Raw genomic sequence first — 14,237 nt, 5'->3', positions numbered from 1 at the left:
GACACTTTCAAATTCCCAAAAAACAAATTCCCCAAAAACAAGCCAATGTAGTAGGCAGACACTATAATCAGTGCATGTATGCTTTTTCAGATGACAGTAACGTTCCTGACTCATGACATTAGTGTCCCGTGGCAGGTGGTGTTCATTGGCTTATGAGGTTTTGGTGGTTGGGAGTAAAGGGGAACAAAGTCTATTACATTTGAGTGACTGCTGCATAGAGAATAGCAGCCAATGTCTGTTTGTTTTGTGTTTTTTTCCATCCCCAAACCTCTTGTTCTCAATGTATGAGGTGAATTTTAACATTTTTTGACATTAAGAAAAACATAATTACCAGTGGATAAATGGGACAATATAGTGGCCTCTACTGGATGATAATTAGCTATTTTTTAATCGTTTGTATAGGATTTTTAAAAAATCTATTTAAAATAATTATTTATGAAAACTGTAATATTTAAAATAATTGTATCAATACCATAATGTTTAAACGGAAATATTTCAACATTAATATCATGATCCGTCACTGTGACGTTTCCCCGGAACAGGAAGTAAAACGTGATGTTTGCCAATTGTTCTGTGAAGAAGAACAACAGAAATTGGTGAGAAAGATTCATTTGAATCATTTAATTATAGTATTTGCTATGTTTATTTCTTCTTTGTGCATGTTTTAGAGTCACCTTTCCAACAATGTGTGCTCTTTGAACGAAATAATCCTTGTTTTTATTCATATTCTGTTCAAGAGTATCTAACCGTAGTAGCACGTTTGCTGGTGTGTTGAAATGGATGACTGGGAAAAATAATTTGAACTGTCATCCAACTCGGGCATCCTTCTGGAGTTACGACCTGAAGATCACTTATGTCATGATTTGACCTCGTTTTTCCCAGAGTTCCCAGTTGTCTTGAAAGCACCAACAGTCATGTGCAGATATTTTATTATACACCAGCATTCTGATGTTGTTGATAGTCACTCACTCTCCTCACTTTCCCGTGTAGAAAATGGAGACTCGCTTCACCAGGGGCAAGTCTGCGATTCTAGAGCGCTCGCTCACCAGACCCAAGACTGAGGTCAGCGTGAGCGCATTCGCCCTGCTCTTCTCTGAAATGGTGCAATACTGCCAGAGTCGGGTGTACTCTGTGTCCGAGCTGCAGGCACGCTTGGCAGACTTGGGTCAAGGCGTGGGGGCCAGCCTGTTGGATGTGCTGGTGTTGAGAGAGAAGAATGGAAAAAGGGAAACCAAAGTGTTGAACATACTGCTCTTCATCAAGGTATGACCAAGAGAACTGAGATTGACATACTAGACTTTTTCATTAGTGTAATAACAACCCATGTTTGACATTATACTACCATTAGGCTATAATGTAATACAAATATAGCCTCAGTATACATGGCTCTTGGCTGTAGCAGCGACTTGACCTCCACTTCAACAGACCTGGCCTCTGACATGAGCATAAACACAAACATATCTTCACCTTTCTCTGTCTTCCGTTCCCGCTCGATTCCCCAGGTGTCGGTGTGGAGGGCCCTGTTCGGCAAGGAAGCGGACAAGCTGGAGCAGGCCAACGACGATGACAAGACCTACTATATCATCGAGAAAGAGCCCCTGATCAACGCCTTCATCTCGGTGCCCAAAGAGAACAGCACGCTCAACTGTGCCGCTTTCACCGGGGGCGTGGTGGAGGCCATTCTAACACACAGCGGCTTCCCCGCCAAGGTCACGGTACACTGGCACAAGGGCACCACTCTCATGATCAAGTTTGATGAGGTCGTCATCGCCCGAGACAAGGCACTGGAGGGCAGATAGGGTAGATAGAGTTCAGAGGTAGTAGGAAGTGTGGACTGAGATGTAAAAGGGATGTACTGTATACCCTATTGGCTGTATAATATATAGTGCTTCTTTTCCTATTCCCTATTCATTTGATTGTCCTGACAGATGTGGAAGATCGGAGAAAGTACTCACTTTCACTTCCCTATCTGTTGGCAAGGTCAACATACTTACTTGAATATAGCTACGTGGGCGGAGCCAGTTTTTACAACAATGCATCAATTTGTGTACATGGTTACAGAACTTCCCTACTATGACTAACCCACTATAACTACATTATACTTCTTCCACTGCCGTAAATTAACTTTATGGCATTTGCAGAAAGTACACAGATTTTATTCAGAAACGTTAGCTTTATGAGTTATTTGACCTATTCGGTGCATTTGAATCAGTGAGGACAATGACATGGAACAAGGAAAGGAAGCTAGTTGATAGTACGGTATTCACTATTTCAAAGGACCTACTCTAAAGGCAGATGAAAGGGAGGAGTAACAGTATGGAAAGAGAGGAGTGTGGCTTGAGCAGCTCAGTAGTTCACTAATGAAAAAACAGAAATGGTCACAATTGAATGCGCTTTATCCTGGACTGTTCAGCAAGATGTGATTTTTGTAAAAATGGAATCCCCTGATTGAACAGAGTTATCTAGCACTGTACAATGATATGCACTTCGGTCTTATTTGTAATATCTTATGGGTGGGAAATGTTACAATGCTCCCCATTTTAGACCTGACGAATCATTGTGTCATTGTAAATATATGTGTGGCTGCTTTAATGTTCACAACTTATTTGGTGCTTGTATATTGCTTTGTCAAAATGGAAATAAATACTGTCAAACCTGAAATAATGCCTTTGTATTTCATTGAAATTACCAAGAAATGTAATGTTTACATTTGCCATATGGACCAGAAATTCCATGATAATAAATAATTGTGTCAATAACAGGTCTCAAGTTATACATAATTAGATGTTTAGCTTGGTATGTGTTTTACTATTGTCTGCAATTAAATGTTGGCCAGAGGCTGCAAAGAAATGGCAAAGTTGAAGTGGGAGAACGAAACCTACAGAGAGATGAACCTGGAGAAGAGTCCCCTAAGCAAGCTGGTCCTGGGGCTTTGTTCACAAACACAAAACAGAGCCCCAAGACAGCAACACAATTAGACCCAACCAAGTCATGAGAAAACAAAAAGATAACTTGACACATTGGAAAGAATTAACAAAAAACGGCGCAAACTAGAACGCTATTTGGCCCTAAACAGAGAGTACACAGTGGCAGAATACCTGACCACTGTGACTGACCCAAACTTAAGGAATGCTTTGACTATGTAAAGACTCAGTGAACATAGCCTTGCTATTGAGAAAGGCTGCTGTAGGCAGACTTGGCTCTAAAGAGAAGACAGGCTATGTCCACACTGCCCTTCCTAACCTCCTGCCAAATGTATGACCATATTAGAGACACATATTTCCCTCAGACTACACAGACCCACAAAAAAATTGATTTTGATAAACTCCCATATCTATTGGGTGAAATACCACAGCAAGATTTGTGACCTGTTGCCACAACAAAAAGGGCAACCAGTGAAGAACATATATTTTCCCTTTTGATGTTGGAACTATTTGCACATGGTTACGACACTGTATACAGACATAACACGACATTTGAATGTCTTTATTCTGTTTGAACTTTGGTGAGTGTAATGTATAACTGTTCATTTAAATAAATGGTTTATTTCGGTTGTTTTTGCACTGTGAACACGTTCCCCGTGGCAATACAGCCGTGTGAATTGAAAGAGATGAGAACAAGCGCCACCTTGTGCAGTCACGTGACACATGAGTCACGTGATGTCGCCTGAGGAAGCGAGTTATGTCTTGTCCCGATGCTGAACCTCTACAGTAAATGCAGAACACACAGAAAAACGTCGTCCTCATATGGCTATCTTCTCGGACAGTTAATTCCACGCCAACAATATACTCGCGTTTTAATAACAGCTTTTATTTGCTTTCGCTTATTCTGAAACAGGTCAGATTTTTATGTCGCATATTTATTTATAGTTTCAAAACGCTTACATGGCTACAGCAAGCGGGAATTGCAACCACGGCGGCGCTGGTTCAGGTATGTTGAGTTGTTTACAAGTTATTTTCAAGAATTTTCTGACATGTTACTTTGTAACTTTGTGTTTTTAAATGGTTTGTTATATTGTTGCATGTCTTTCACTGAAAGAGGGCCCTGAGTATATTCTACTTGTGTAACGTAGCTCTACAGAGGGCTGTCATGCCAATCATCTCCATAAAACATACATCTCATTCTAGGTACAAAATGAATGGTGATTAATCGTGAATAAATGCATAAGTAACATTGTATAACGCAGTAACATTGTGCAACACGGTAACATTGTATGAGGTTGACGCAGCAGCATCAACAATGTTTTGTTACAATGTTTCCAAACACTGACTGGAAGAAGCTTTATTGCTTAAATGTGTACAAAACCATCCACCATATTTAGTCAGTTATCCACAATATGTTTTGTTTTTAATCATGTGATCGCTGTTTCTGGGCAAGTCCTACAGCTTTAATGTGTGCAATATGAGTCGTTGTGTGTATGCTATTCCTGAATCCTGAATGATGCCGTATTTCCAATAGAATCTAGTAGCGTTATGCTATCCATATTCACAGGGTAAGTTGAGCCGCCTACATATTATCATTACCTCTTTAAAACCATGTCCATATTTCTCAAACACAATTCAAAACAATCACAATCGCTTTGTCTTTTAATCATTTTACTCATCTTTTAACACAGTATTATCACCTAACAAACACAGTATATTTTAAACACTTTTAATATAAGCCAGGCCCTGGTGTTACCTCATATCCCAGCAAAAATGTATTGCATTACACCTAGGAAGAAAACACTTCAATTTGCTTAACTTGCCACTGGCTCAACTTACCCCAAGGCAAACAGAACTACAAGGATTAACTTTCATTATAGGTTTAGGGCCTCATGTCGACGCTTATAGAGACCCCAAGTGATGTATAGAACAATCTTTGGTTTATATGCAAGCATCATGAAACCTCTAGCACAATACATTCATTTGAGTTGGTGATAAACAGTTTGTTGGACCTAACTTGCTTACCACTTTCCATGTGGTTTCTTCCTCCACAGACTCAATGAAATCATGACTTCTTCCTAAATATTTGGTCAAATCATACATTTTGTGCATGGTTTCCTAGAAACAAGGGGTGGCCAACTTACCCTTTGGCTCAACATACCCCACTCTCCCCTACAGACATTCTGGATGAAATAGGCAAAGAGTTCGCTTTATGTTGACCTGCTGCTGACAGAATTAGCTAATAATAGTTTACACTTGTCAAGTTTGAGGTAGGAAATTATACCTGATGGCCACTTTCAGCAAGGACAATTGTAGCCTTGAAATTGTTCTATTCTATCCCGCCATTACAGTCAATGCTGTACTTCAATGCTCATGAGTCTTGATTCAAGCAATTATTCCTAAATTCCAGGGTTAGCGCTATCCGGGATCCCTGGGACATCTCTACCCTAAACACTAGCCCCCACCACAAGCATTTTAAATGATTAGTTGGACGTCCCAGGGATTCCGTTAAAATTCTAGAGCGTTGGAAGCTGAAAGAAACTGTTTCATGAGCCCCCTCCAGGACTCCAAAGACTGACGACTCTTGCTCCCCCCTACCACCATAGCATGTCTGCTACATTTTAAACCAGACTGACCCAGGTTCTCCATCTACCATACTCTGTGATAACCTCCCACCACCCAGTTACTTAACTTCCTCTCACATGTGTCATAGTCTATGGTGCCCATATGACTGTGGACATAGGCTTTCACTTCTGCACTTCACTGTGTGTGGGTCAGGGGTTTAGAAATTGTCTTGTAAGCAGTCAATGCATTTTTTCTTCTCATGCCGTAGTATACTTTCGACTCATTTACACTACTTAATTTGTGGGTTGCAAAGGGTTGGAATTTTTCCATGGAAAGTTAAGCCCTGGAATTTGGGATATTTTGCTTATCAAAAGAGTTAGCTTATAACAGTGAACCTTTTTCTTGTGGGTTACACATAAGGCAATTCTAGGTCTTGTGGCATATTTTGATTAAACTTTCCCAAATTCAATGGAATTTCAACCCTCTGCATGCACTGTGCATTCTTCCATCACATGTGCAGTGCACTCTTTCATCACATGTACAACTGATTCTCAGATCTTGCACACTGATGAGATGCTATTGAGCCCACACTACTGCATATGTAAGACGTGTGTGTATGATGTAAGGTTGCCTGTAAAGATCTTCTTTTTTTATGATTAAAGTGAAAACCTGGGATTCACAATCCCTAGTAGCCTAGGACAACATCTTTTCTGGTATGTTTTGAATACAATACTAGTTGGGGTGAATACATTTTATATGACATCCATTATTTCTTGTTAACTAGTAAATGGCAGCCTACAGCAAAGTGTGTTTTGAATCACCTAACTTGTTAACAATTTCTGCTAGTTAGTTTTTGCTACCATGTGGGTTTTAACTTGCTTGAGCCTGCTAACCGAGGAGTGTTAATTCACCTGTTTCCATACATGTTTCAGTTTACAACATTTATCTTACAAATGAGTTATTTAATCTATTTATCTGTACATGGAATTGTATTTGTTGTTTTTTTATTACTCATTTTTATCTAATCTTTACAGGAAAATACCACAGGCACTATTTAATGTGTGGAGACATTTCACTGCAGCTAATGTAGAAGGAAAGCTGTGTACATTTGCAAATACTGTGCCAAATCATATGTGAAGAATGCAACAAAGATGCAGAATCATCTGGCCAAGTGCATAAAGTTCCCTCAGTGCTCACAACAAGCAACCTCTGACAAAAGTCCCTTTACTTCTATTCGAGGTGAAAATTATGAATCAGACACCTTATCGATAGCAACAGCTCATGGTCCTCCTGGAATCAGATGTTTTTTTGACTCAATGGAGGAACGTTGTCAGAGAAATGCTGATGAATGTCTTGTTCGAGCTGTGTATGCAACTGATTCACCTCTGACGCTCACAGGCAATGTGTATTGGAATAGATTTCTGAATGTTCTTCGCCCAGCATACACCCCTCCAACCACACATTCTTTACCTACTCATTTTTTGGATGCAGAGTTGAACAGAGCTCCAGTGAAGGTCAAGCAAATCCTAGCGACAGCAGACTGTATTGCAATCATCTCTGATGGGTGGTAGAATGATCATGGGCAAGGAATAATTAACTACATAATCTCCACCCCTCAACCAGTGTTCTACAAGAGCACAGACACAAGGGACAAAAAGACACACCGGTCTCTACATTGCAGATAAGCTGAAGGCAGTCATCAATGACCTTGGACCACAGAAGGTAGCACTGGTGACAGACAATGCTGCAAACATGAAGGCTGCATGGTTTAAAGTGGAGGAGTCCTATCCTCACATCACACCCATTGGCTGTGCTGCTCATGCATTGAATCTGCTCCTCAAGGACATTTTGGCACTGAAAACAATGGATACACTCTACATGAGAGCCAAGGAAATGGTTAGGTATGTGAAGGGTTATCAAGTTATAACAGCAATCTATCTCACCAAGCAAAGTGAGAAGATTAAGAGCACCACATTGAAGCTGCCCAGCAACACCCATTGGGGTGGTGTTGTCATCATGTTTGACAGTCCTGGAGGGGAAGGAGTCTCCAAGAAATGTCCATATCACAGTCTGCCGATATGGACAGCCCCATCAAGAGGGTCCTCCTGGATGATGTATTTTGGGAGAGAGTGGTAAGCAGCCTGAAACCTATAGCAGTAGCCATTGCACGGATTTGAGGGAGACAATGCCATCCTGTCTGATGTTCAGACTCTGCTTGCAGATGTAAGAGAATAAATCCATACTGCCCTGCCCACTTCACTGTTGCTCCAAGCAGAGGAAACTGCAGTTCTGAAATACATCAAAAAGTGTGAAGACCTCTGCCTGAAGCCAATACATGCCGCGGCGTACAAGTTGGACTGTCTGGTGCAGAGATCAACAAGGTCTATGGTGTCATCACTACCGTGTCTCGCCACCTTGGCCTGGATGAGGGCAAGGTTCTTGGCAGTCTGGAGAAGGAAGTACACTTCCAAGCTAGGGCTTTGGGGTGTAGATGCAATATGCAAGTCGTGCCAACATGTCTCATCAGCCACCTGGTGGAAGGGACTTTGTGGATCTGAGTCTCTTTCCCCTGTTGCCTCCATCATCCTCCAAATCCCACCAACATCAGCCGCCTCAGAGCGCAACTGGCCCTTGTTTGGGAACACACACACCAAAGCACGCAACAGGCTGACCAATACAAGGGTTGAAAAATTGGTGGCCATCTGTGCAAATTTGAGACTTTTTAAGCCTGACAACAAGCCATCCTCAACAAGGTTTGAAAGTGACAGTGAAGATGAGGCCTCAGTCTGTTGTTCAAGAAATTGACATTTGAGGAGGTCCAGGGAGAAGACATAGAAGCCTGAAAGGAAGACGGTCTAGAAACTAAAGCTTAGGTTATCATTTTACAGATGTATGTTGAAAATGTTTTTGGGAGATGCAATAGATCATTGGGGATCATTCAATATTCCCTTTCTTTTGTTGTTCAGTGAAATCATCCCATGTGAAGAGTCAACTCAGTTAATTAAAGTTCAATTTTTCTATTGGAAGGATTTAATCAATTGCAATTATGTCTACTTGTGATAAGGTAAAAGGTTTATGTTTCTGTCGCCATATGATATGGTAAATATATACAATGCAAAAAAACATCTATATTTAAATGGTATTAAAATGAATTTGCATATATTCGCATTAATTACCACAAAGTTTCCACCCTTGAATATTCCCCAAAATGTGCAACCTTAACACTTTATATCGGTGTTGTTTTCTCAAAGTTGCCAGGATGTCATGTGCATCACAATTTTATCAGTAAACCTGTAAGCATTATGAAGCTTCTATTAGATCAAATAAGCCTCATGTATCTAAATAGCAATAATAAAATGGCTTGACTAAATTCAACATTCTTACCCCCCCCCCATACAAAAACTCCTCAACTTGCTTAAATTTTAATGATCTGCTTATGTGTACAGATTTTGCGCGGAGTAAACCCTCCCACTTCGCCTCTTCCTCTCTGACGTGACCGAACACTTTTTACATGAATGTCCTTTAACAGAAGTCACACGGCACCATCTGCTACAAAAGTTAAATTGGACAAATAGCTCACAGTGTTGCGAGCCAGGTTTCTGGTCATTTTTGCAGTTTGTGATGTTCAAATCCTAGTTGTGATATACATTTTTCCTTTGACAATTCCTTGTGAATTACAGGTATTTATTTTAAGGTTTTATGTTGTGAAAGGTTCAGCTAAAACCTTAGAAATTAAGATTATAAATATATTTAATGAGGAGTTCTTGGAGTCCCTCTCGCAGACTGACTTATAGGCTACTGCTATACAGGGGGGTAGATCTGCTGGAGTGCACCAGAGCCATACTTCACCAATTCTCAGAATGGTGCTTATTTAAAAAAAATGTTTTGATAAAAGCTAAAACAGTCTCTCAAGATCACTTAATGTTTCATTAGTATTCTACATTGGCCTAACATACTGACTATAATAGTGTACAGTGCATTCGGAAAGTGTTCAGACCCCTTGAATTTTTCCACATTTTGTTACGTTACAGCCTTATGCTAAAATGGATGAAATTATTTTTTTCCCCCATCAATCTAAACACAATGCCCCATAACGACAAAGCATTGCATGACAGCCCGCTTGGAGTTTGCCAAAATGTACCTCAGACCATGAGAAACAAGATTCTCTGGTCTGATGAAACCAAGATTGAACTCTTTGGCCTAAATGCCAACTGTCATGTCTGGAGGAAACCTGGCACTGTCCCTACGGTGAAGCATGGTGGTGGCAGCATCATGCTGTGGGGATGTTTTTCAGTGGCAGGGACTGGGAGACTAGTCAGGATCGAGGGAAGATTAACAGAGGAAAATACAGAGAGAACCTGCTCCAGAGCGCTCAGGACCTCAGACGGGTGAAAGTTCACCTTCCATCAGGACAATGTCTTAAGCACACAGCCAAGACAACGCTTCGGGACAAGTCTCCGATGTCCTTGAGTGGCCCAGCCAGAGCTCGGACTTGAACCCGATCTAACATATCTGGAGTGGCCGAGCTGTGCAGTGACTCTCCTCATCCAACCTGACAGAACTTGAGAGGATCTACAGAGAAGAATGGGAGAAACTCCCCAAATACAGGTGTGCCAAGCTTATAGCATCATACCCAAGAAGACTCGAGACTGTAATCACTGCCAAAGGTGCTTCAACAAAGTAAAGGGTCTGAATACTTGTGTAAATATGACATTTAAATGTTTTTATTTTATATTTTGCAAAAAATTATATAAACCTGTTTTTGCTTTGTCATTATGGGGTATTGTGTGTAGATTGATGAGAATAAGGCTGTAATGTAACACAATGTGGAAAAAAGTCAAGGGGTCTGAATACTTTTCAAATACACTGTAGTTTAATGTTACTGTTAGGTCAAAAACATCACTTAATTTCTTATGTAGGCTACACTTACATGTACGTTTTCTATGCATTACTATTAGGGCTGACCCCATTTAGTCGACTGGGTGATTGTTTGGTCGACCATGATTTTTTTGGGGTCGAGCAGTGGCAAATATTTCAAATCAAATTATGGCACAAGAGACACGTCTGATTCAAGCCAGTCTGAGTCGACTAATCCAATGCGGAGGCTGCGTGGATGGCACACGGCAGCAGGTAGCCTTGTGGTTAGAGCGTTGGGCCAGTAACCGAAAGGTTGCTAGATCGAATCCCCAAGCTGACAAGGTAAAACTCTGTCGTTCTGTCCCTGAACAAAGCAGTTAACCCACCTTTGGATATAAAGTCCAAGATCTTTTATAGGCTGATGCAGAATTTGTTACAGGAAATAGTCACTGTCAGCTGGTGAGGCTAGCATAGTGCTAACATGTGCCAGGTTATCTGACTGGACCAGCTACAATGTAGTGTTCTATAACGTGCAAGTAAATCAACAATTTTAATTGGCTGATGTGCATTTTGAGACTAAGAAACAGATTAAAGTTAAAAATAACAATAACAAGAAGTCCACCTCATAACCATGTCCTCTTGCCACAGGAGGAAATAGAAACAGGAAATAGAGTCCAAGAGAGTTAAGATTTGACAGAGACGAGGAGCAGCTTTGCTTGTTTACTGGTTCCAATTAGGTTGCCCAGTGCAGACTGATCCGTTGTAGCGATAGAGATGCTGGCAGACTGATGGTCACAGTGCTGACTATGACTGACGGACAAGGTGCAGGATTATCTATTAAGCCTTCTCTAACACACCATTGACTGCCCTGAACCGGAAAAGCAGGATTTTTCAGCGGATTTATTCAGTTTGATTGACTCTATCTCTTAGTGCGGCTCAGCAACAAGCCCTCATCATCTGCAATTTTGTTTTGACGAATGCCCCATCAAGATCTGTCAATTTCTTGGCTTGGGCTCCTATTGCTGGCACGAAATGTTACAAAGTCAAATTCTTTCAGCGCAGGTCTGAATTGTTTTTGACAGGGAGAGTCACGCAACTGCTGTCATGTCTGAGTTTTTGTGACCTTGCAAGGTTCTGGGTGTGCAAGTTGTTGATATAATGTAGGCAGGTCACCCCAGCTAGATAGGCTTCTCTCATTCACTTGGCCGAACTAAAGATTGTTAGATATGCAGGTGATTATTGTGGATGACTTACTATTAGGTAAACATTGAGATATCAGTCTTGCACACACACACACACACACACACACACACACATCAGTGATAATCTCTTCTACATCCGTCAGACCAGATTTTGTGTCTTCAGGTCTGGGTCTGAGTTCTGGTAAACTCACATCCTGTTTACCAGATGTGAGGTGACCCAAGAGTTGACAGCAGTTAATTTCCAAGTTCAACTTCATTTTTTTCTAATACTGCTGAACTAGCTCTTTTACCCACTAACTATGTGGTCCACATTTCCCTTCCAAATCTGTTATTGTCACATGTTTTTTTGGTCAACTCTGAGGTTGCTACACCTTTTATGATTTACGTTATCGACGACGCCAATCGAAATGTGTAGCATCGCACCTCGAAGCTCTGCTCCTTTGACAAATGGCTACCAAGTCAGACGGGTGTAGTAGCGTAGCAGTAGCCCGACCATCCCTGGAGTCTTTCTGTGTCTTCCATCTCCAGTGGTGTGTTTCTGTCTACCTTGAGGGGCGGAGCCGTCAGCTATAGCACACCAATCACCCGCTTCTCTTCCTCCAGGGAGGCTGTCTGTCTCGCCCGGCTCGGCTCAGCCCAGGGCCTCTGATCTGGGTGTTGTTTTAAAAAGCTGGCCTGTGTCACCTCCCAGGGTTTTACTAGATAGAGACGTGGTGAAGGATGACTACATGAGGCGAGGGAGATTAGGAAATGTTGTGAATGAAAGCTGCCCAAACTAGTCCAAGAGCTGTCACTCACTGAAGGGTAACATTATGACACGTAGCCTATTCATCGGTAAGAAACAGTGTCAACGGTTCAAAGCCACATTCACTGGGTAAACCGTGTCGGTGCTCACAGAGGAAATGGCACTAATAAGGAGTGTCGTTAGCGGTGCGCTATTGCAGATTACATCGCTGTTTCTTTGATAGGCCATATTAGTCACTCTCACTATCCTTCTATCGCTGCTAACATGTTTTTTTCTTCCCTCGCTCTCCATCTGTCTCTCCAGAGAAGGAGTGGTTGGTTTCCTCTGTGTCTCCTCACGGCTACGGCTCCAGCGACAGCAGTGACAAGCATGTTCACCACAGACACAGCCATGGCAACCCCCGGTTGCCCACAGCAACGGCGGGGGGCTGGCTGGGGGCAGAGCAGGAAGAGGAGGCCCTGCGCAGGAAGCTCAAGTACTTCTTCATGAGCCCCTGTGACAAGTTCCACGCCAAGGGCCGCAAGCCCTTCAAACTGGGCCTGCAGCTGCTCAAGATTATCATTGTCACGGTGCAGGTAACTACACCCATTTAGTTTCATATGCACTTTGAGTGTATGAACAGTACATTTTAAACTCCCTCATGGCAAAGCTCGGGTTTTATGGCAGGACCAACAATCCTGAAGTCCATAACAACTGACACCTTGTTTCATGTGCACCGTTCCTATTGGTGGATAGGATGTCTGTGCATCTGACGTTTTTAAATAGGGACCGACAATCTTTACAACATTAACTTCTATAATTTCCCTACGAGCAAAAAGGGTTATGTTATAGTTGCGAACAGTCGCTGTCCTTCAATAAAACACCTGAATCCCTACTTCCCTCCCTCCCTCCCTCAGCTGGTGTTGTTTGGCCTCAGCAACCAGATGGTGGTGACGTTCAAGGAGGAGAACACCATGTCCTTTAAGCACATCTTCTTGAAGGACTATGACGAGGGCTCCGACGACACGTTGGCCGTGTACACACAGAGCGACGTCTACGAACACATCTTCTACGCCGTAGACCAGGTAACAGTCACTAACGACACCTGGGTCATGTTCGTTAGGGCATGCAATAGAATTTTTTTATTTTTTTAAACTAAAATGTTAATGAGGGTTTCAGCAAATCTCTCCTTTTGGTGCCGAATGTACACGACCCGGCATACAGACTGATATGGAAACATGTCCATGCAGCACAAAGAAGGACCACATCTCGTCCCCTTCATATTTTCATCCTCTACTTTCAACTGAAAGCCTCCAACTCTTAGGCCCTGTTTGAATATTTATAATGTATCCTTTCCTTCCCTGCATCATTTTGAAGTAATCACAGATCTGAGCGAGTTTGATTGGTGGAAGAGGTAGTGTGGAAACGTTCACTAATCGTCCACGAATCCTCATGCAGAACACTGATTACCTCAAATTAGGGAGGAAGGAGGGATGAATATGTTTTTAAAAATATTAGAGCAGGGCCTTATTCTCCATCTTCGTACCCTTGCTCCTCCCTCACAGTATTTGATGCTACCCGAGACCACGGTGGGACGCTATGCGTACGTCTATGGGGTCGGGGTGAAAGGGAGGGCCCTCTCTCTCTGCCAGCAGTACTACAAGAAGGGCAGCATCGATCCCGCCAATGATACCTTCAACATTGACCCTCATGTTATCACAGGTACATCGATCTACTTTCTTGCATTATGCCAGTGGTCACCAACCCTGGTACTAGAGCTACACAGTGTTTGCGCTTACCAAATGGCACCCTATGGAGTGGGTTGCACTGGAGTGGGTTGCACTGGAGTGGGTTGCACTAAATGTAGTTCTGTTCCAGCATTAAAACGCCTGATTCGGCTTATCATGCTTTTGATGATTAGTTGACTGGTTGAAAAACGATGAGCTTTGTGCCGGATTTGAACAA

General features: G+C 42.1%; 2 protein-coding genes across 2 annotated transcripts in view; both read left to right on the top strand.

The window, feature by feature from the left end:
- The first annotated feature begins 533 nt into the window (after positions 1 to 533).
- Positions 534 to 2,664, top strand: LOC118364967 (trafficking protein particle complex subunit 5-like). Its single transcript, XM_035746811.1, has 3 exons — positions 534 to 596; positions 991 to 1,263; positions 1,503 to 2,664. The coding sequence occupies exons 2-3, from the start codon at positions 994 to 996 to the stop codon at positions 1,797 to 1,799; spliced, it is 567 nt and encodes a 188-aa protein (XP_035602704.1). The 5' UTR covers positions 534 to 596; positions 991 to 993; the 3' UTR covers positions 1,800 to 2,664.
- A 992-nt stretch (positions 2,665 to 3,656) lies between these two features.
- LOC118364966 (mucolipin-1-like) overlaps positions 3,657 to 14,237 on the top strand; it is a 24,055-nt gene continuing 13,474 nt past the window's right edge. Inside the window, exons 1-4 of the mRNA XM_035746810.2 lie at positions 3,657 to 3,930; positions 12,597 to 12,868; positions 13,190 to 13,357; positions 13,838 to 13,994. Coding sequence (XP_035602703.1) covers positions 3,885 to 3,930; positions 12,597 to 12,868; positions 13,190 to 13,357; positions 13,838 to 13,994 — 643 coding nt within the window. The 5' untranslated portion in view covers positions 3,657 to 3,884. The remainder of the gene's footprint in view (positions 3,931 to 12,596; positions 12,869 to 13,189; positions 13,358 to 13,837; positions 13,995 to 14,237) is intronic.

The sequence above is a fragment of the Oncorhynchus keta genome, chromosome 32 (genome assembly GCF_023373465.1).
Source record: "Oncorhynchus keta strain PuntledgeMale-10-30-2019 chromosome 32, Oket_V2, whole genome shotgun sequence".
Classification (NCBI taxonomy): domain Eukaryota; kingdom Metazoa; phylum Chordata; class Actinopteri; order Salmoniformes; family Salmonidae; genus Oncorhynchus; species Oncorhynchus keta.
Note: the sequence above shows the minus strand (reverse complement) of the source record. Positions and strands in the feature narration are given on the sequence as shown.